Source organism: Erpetoichthys calabaricus, chromosome 3 (genome assembly GCF_900747795.2).
Source record: "Erpetoichthys calabaricus chromosome 3, fErpCal1.3, whole genome shotgun sequence".
Lineage (NCBI taxonomy): Eukaryota > Metazoa > Chordata > Cladistia > Polypteriformes > Polypteridae > Erpetoichthys > Erpetoichthys calabaricus.
The window spans coordinates 28,406,030-28,412,029 of NC_041396.2; the positions used below are offsets into that span (position 1 = coordinate 28,406,030).

Sequence of the window (6,000 nt, forward strand, 5' to 3'; positions counted from 1 at the left end):
GGCACAAGGCAGGAACCAATCCTGGGCAGGGTGCCAACCCACCGCAGTAAATATAGCACCTTTCCCCTTAAAGTGTCGATACTCGCAGAAACGTCAAGTCATTCGAATGCTTTTAATGCCTAAATTCCCTCTCATCTGAATCATCTAAATCAAACTAACACCTGTGTTCTAAAACTCAGCGCGCTTGATGTAGTGCGGACTCCTTACCTCGTGGGTATCTTGACTCTCAGGTAGCGGTCTATCGCGATGGCCATTAGGGAGAGAATGGAGCTCTGCGTGATAATCAGCAGCAGGCACGTTAAAAAGAGACAGGTGTAGAACTGAGTTCGGAATCCAATGTTTATCACGATGGCCAGCGGAATGACCAAGCCTCCCACTGCAATGTCTGCCACGGCCAAGGAGACGATGAAACAGAAGGTAGTATCCCTTAAGGCTCGGTTTATTCTCACCACCAGCACCACCAGTGTGTTTCCCAGGACAGATGCTAAGGCAATGACAGCTTCCACTGAGATATACAGAGCATCTACATGTCCTTGTAGGCCACTTCCGTCTGACATTCTTGACAGTCTGCTGTGTCTTCTGCCCAGGCAGCTTAACAGCTCAGTCTCTACTTGCTCAGGTCACTTCTCCGACCCGCACAGGGGCTTATTCCACTTTAGTTTGCATATTTTTTGCAGGCATAGGACCTCCGACTCTTGTCAGCCCGTTTGCTGCATCAGGGAAAAAAAAAAAATCTCCAATACATTCCCAAGGAACATTGACTGAGTAGCAGGATTTCACTTTAGACAGATGGACTCAGGCTACAGCTTCACTTACATGAAAGGAGCGGGTGGGGGGAGTGCATGTCGGTTTGGGGGTCTTCCAGCTGAGCTGTGTGGCTTTCATCTGTTGCATGGCTCTCGGTGCCTGAACACTTCACAAGGAGAGAAATGAATGAAACAACTGCTGTGCTCGCATTCCTGCCGTGCGATGAGCTCCCGCTGTCACTGTGTACGGGGGGCACTGCAGAGTTTAAATTATGACAATGGCATGAAGCCCTCTTAATAAACTGCCCAGCTGAACACATCTGCTTCTCCAGCCAATCCAGTCAGTGAAACAAAAAGGAACAAAATGGAAAGTTGTCTACTACTATTATTATTATTATTATTATTATTATTAAATCATAAGCCTGTTGGTTCAGTCAGTGGCTCCTATGGCATTGAGTAAGTCCTTCATCCTGAAAGTACACCAGCTATGAGAAATCCCTTTATCATTTATGGCATAAATTGCATGAGGTATACAGTGCCCTCCATTATTGTTTCTTTGATTTATCGCTCTACTGTCTCTAATTCAGACATCGTGATTAAAGTGAACACGGCAGACTTTCATTTAAGGGGATTTGCAGACATTACAGTCACACACTTCCTCTACATGGTCCCCCACTTCAGGGCACCCTAATGTCTGGGACATAACAGTGGCAGGTCTATTAAAGCCGTCATATTTAGGACTTGTCACAACTCAGCCATGGGAGATGCACAGACTAGTGTGTTTCTTCATGCCGGTCCCAAGCTCGGATAAATTACGTCAGGAAGGGCATCCGGTGTAAAATTTTGCCAAATCAATATGCGGACAACAATACAAATTCCCATACCGGATCGATCGAGCCCCGGGCTAACAACGACCGCCACCAGTACTGTTAGCCAACAGGGTGCTGGCGGAAATTGAGCTACTGTTGGCCAAAGAAGAAGGAGACGAAAAGGGGGGAGACGTGTCCGGAGGCAGAAGGAGAGGAGGAAGGTAAAGAGAATGAAACTGAGGGTAGAAACTTTGAATGTTGACAGTATGACTGGTAAGGGGAGAGAGTTAGCCAATGTGATGGAGAGAAGGAAGGTTGATTTATTGTGTGTGCAAGAGACTAAATGGAAGGGGAGTAAGGTCAGGTGGATTGGAGGTGGATTTAAATTGTTCTATCATGCTGTGGATAGGAAGAGAAATGGAGTAGGAGTTATTCTGAAGGAACAGTGTGTCAAGAGTGTTGTGGAGGTGAAAAGAGTGTCAGGCAGAGTAATGATTATGAAACTGGAAATTGGAAGTGTGATGATGAAATTAGGGTATCCTTGAAGTCTGCAATTCATAGACATCACCTGATGCTGAGGGTCTTCTCTGGTGATGCTCCGCCAGGCCTCTAATGCTACCATCTTCAGCTCCTGCTTGTTTCAGGGGGGCTTGTCCCCTTAAGTTTTCTTATCAGCATATGGAAGGTCTGCTCAATTGCATTTACATTGAGTGGCTGGCTTGGCCATTCAAGAATTTTCCAGTTTTTAGCTTTTTCAAAACTCCTGTGTTGGCTCTGTAGTATATTTGGGATCATTACCTTGTTGTGTTCAATGAGTCTGAAAGCATTTACTGAAATTTGAGCTGATCAGACATTTCTATGCACCATAGAATTCATTGTGCTACTGCTGTCAGCAGTCCTATTATCAATGATGTGGCAGCCATACATGCCCAAGCCATAACAGCCACCCCCCCCCCTTCGCCCACCACCATGTCTAAAAAATGTAGTCTGCTTTGGATCTTGGCCAGTTCCATTTTGTCTACACCCTTGACCCCTAATGGTTAAAAGTTACTCATTTTCACAAAACTTCAATAAAATAGACATGTAGGGTGTCGTTTTATACTATTTTGAGGTTGCTGATCATAAATAATGATAATTTTTTTGATATCTGATTCTTCACCAATGGTCCTAGCCCTCTGAGAGCCACTTGTGGAAGGTTCAGAATGATACATTTCAAACATAAGCATGCTGGACATCGTTTTAGAGTATTTTAAGGTCAGAGATACAATGTTATTTTTTAATTTGAACATTTTCTAATGATCTAGGCTTCTATGAACTTCTGTCATATAGTGAGAAATGACAAATTTCTATTATAATTGAGAATATGTAGACGATTTACACCTTTTCATGGCCATATGAAGAAGGAGAAAAGTTCTGAGAGGTCTGCTGCACAGTAGTGAACATGTGAGACAGAGCAATAACACATCTGTGACATCTTTAGATGTCCAGGGCTACTCTACACTGAGTGGATCAAAGTGTGCCTGCCCAGTTCTCAGAGGTATGGGTAAGGTGTTGGACCCATATTGTGATGTGGACCAGGGCATGCAATTGTTACCATGAATTAGGAATTCTCTGTAAGTGCAAGTCATAAGCTCACACTGATGAAGTCCACTGACCTTGGTATGGAAATTGGCTTCAAGTTGTGCAAACTTTCCTTAGACTCCAGCTGCAGATGAGGTAGTCTGAAGGCGTTCTGAGGCCCATGTGATGACGCCCCTGTCAGAGGCATCTCTTTTGACACCTACATTACACCTCCCTCAAGTCAATTTCAATTCCTTTTAGTTCCTGCTATCAAACTAGTGGACCTTTGAGGCCTGTGTATTCAGAATTTATTAAACTTCGAAACTATCGAGGTCTCTCAGTTCTGCATCCGAAGCAAATCTACAGAATGGATGTGTTTTTTGTTATTGGTTTTTGATATATACAGTATATATCAGTCCGGGTGGCTGACAGAATGATCCATACGGATAACACTGCAGTTGAGACATGATGAGTTGGTTACTTTGAGCAGTTGTTTAAAGCTGATCCTCCAGCTAGGATGTTGGATATCTCTGGGTCCATGGTTAGGGTTAGGGTTGAGGCTTATCCTCCAATTAGCTGTGAACCACCCAATCTCACTGAGATTTCACAGGTGGTGAACAAGCTGATAGTAAGGAAGGCTGCACGGATCTATGGTGTCCGGGGTGAACTTCTAAAGGCTGGTGGTAAGGCTGTCCTCCTGGCATTGCAAGTAATCTCTGCTTCCATTTGAAAGACAGCCGTCATCCCAACTGACTAGAAAACAAGACTTGTCATCCCTATCTGAAAAGGGAAAGATGATTGCTTCAAACTACAGGGGAATAACATGGCTCTTTTTGCTGGGTAAGGTCCTTGCTAGGGTCATCCTTAATAGGATATGTGATCACTTGCCCAACTACTAGCGACTGAAGCAGTCTGTTTTTATGCCTAAGAAGTCTACCATCAACTGCATCCTGGCACTGAGGGTTCTCTTGGAGCGCAAACGCGACTATCGGCAGAGTTTCTTTGCAGCCTTTGTCGATTTTTGTAAAGCATTAGACTCAGTTGATTGAGCTGCCCTGTGGGACATCCTGAGACTTCATGGGATCCCCTCAAGGTTGCTGGATATCATGGCTGGCCTGTACACTGGTACTGTGAATGCTATACAGAGTGGAGGCAGAACCTCTGTGATTTTCCCAGTTGATTCTGGGGTTCGTCAGGGATGTGTTCTGCTCCTATTCTGTTCAGTGCTTGAATGGACTAGGTGTTGGGCAAGGTCGTTGGGTCCAGTGGCTGTGGGGCATCTGTTGGTGAAGAAAGATTCGTGGATCTTCACTTTGCTGATGATGCTGTGATCTTCACAGAGTCAATGGAGCCTCTGATGGGGGCTCTTGAGAGACTGAGTGAGGAGTCTGAGTGTCTGGGCTTGCGAGTGTCCTGATAAAAACCGAGATCCAGGCCTTTAATGACCTTTTAGGCACAGCCATCAGCAGTGTGTATGTCTACGGAGAGAGCGTCGACCTTGTCAAGAAGTTTACTTACCTCGGCAATGACATTCATGTCTCTGGTGACTCTTCCTATGAAGTCAGTAGATGGATTGAGAGAGCATGAGGGGTCATAAGGTCACTGGAAAGGGGTGTGTGGCGCTCCAGATATCTATGCAAAAGGACGAAGGCACAAGTCTTTAGAGTCTTTGTACTTCCTGTTTTGCTATATGGTTGTGAGACATGGACGCTATCCAGTGACCTGAGAAGAAGACTGGACTCCTTTGTGTGTCTCTTAAGAGAATCCTTGGGTACCACTGTTTTGACTTTGTGTGGAATGAGTGGTTGCTCATGGAGTCCCAAATGAGGCACATTACCTGCCATGTGAGGGAGCATCAGATACGACACTACAGCCATGTGGTGCGATTCCCTGAGAGTGATCCGGCTCAAAGGATACTCATTGTTGAGCACCCAAGTGGCTGAACCAGTCCAAGGATATGCCAATGTAACACCTGGCTGTGGCAGATAGAGGGTCATGTCCAGGGGCTGTGACTGGACCGTGTATCTGCCTGCTGGTCCAGTGTATCTCATATGGTGGGTGCGGCAACGTGCTGTACCAGTGCATGCTCCCCAACCTGACCTGACCTTTCTGAAGTCAATGTAACTTTTATTTTTTGCGTGAAAAAATGAATCAATTTTCTAGGTAAAGCAGCACATCACATTTAAAGTGTCTACTAAATCCAGTTACTAAATTATTTAATTGTACAGTTATACAAGAGGGAAAAAATGTCAAAGTGTTTCTCACATGAATACCAAGAGGTTCTAGGCCTCACAGTGTCTGAAGTGCTCAGATCTGTCAGAGGCCTAAAACTGTCCTGTCGGCAGCTGGATACATCACCAAAATTTTTAACATCCATAAGCCCTATGCAGACGTTTTTGGTGTTGGCATTTTAGTGGCTCCAGGCAGGCAGACAATGAAGTGAACAGAAAATTGAATTTCTTTAAGCATTTTAATAATGCGTCAGTCGCAATTTTAATTTCCATCCATCAATCCATATATCCATTTTCTAAACCCGGTTGTTCTAAACCTATAAACTGAACTGGGATTGCATGATTTCTGCGTGATGGTCTCTCTAATGTAGGCTCCAATGCAGCACAGAACTCCAAGAGAACAACTCTAGGACGTCTAAATTGGTTTATCCGTCAGTCATCATCACGGAAAAGGAAAAAAAAATATTATTAATGATATTTTAACAACAGAAAGCATTCTGAAGTTAGAAAATGTAAAATAGCATAACGTTTGAAAGTTGGACCATTTTCTATTATTTATTGGCGTCATTAAAGAGACAGATATGACATTTTTGTTTTGTAATGATTTTGTCAGGGGAGTATGTAAGACGTGTGACAGAGATTTGTTCAGACTGC

The 6,000-nt window shown here is 44.2% G+C and overlaps 1 protein-coding gene across 1 annotated transcript in view; it reads right to left on the reverse strand.

The window, feature by feature from the left end:
* The window catches only part of LOC114647678 (adenosine receptor A1-like), a 36,250-nt gene extending 35,154 nt beyond the window's left edge, over positions 1-1,096 (reverse strand). The window contains exon 1 of the mRNA XM_028796283.2: positions 208-1,096. Within this exon, the coding sequence (XP_028652116.1) occupies positions 208-557 (350 nt within the window). The 5' untranslated portion in view covers positions 558-1,096. The remainder of the gene's footprint in view (positions 1-207) is intronic.
* Between the last annotated feature and the right edge of the window lie 4,904 nt (positions 1,097-6,000).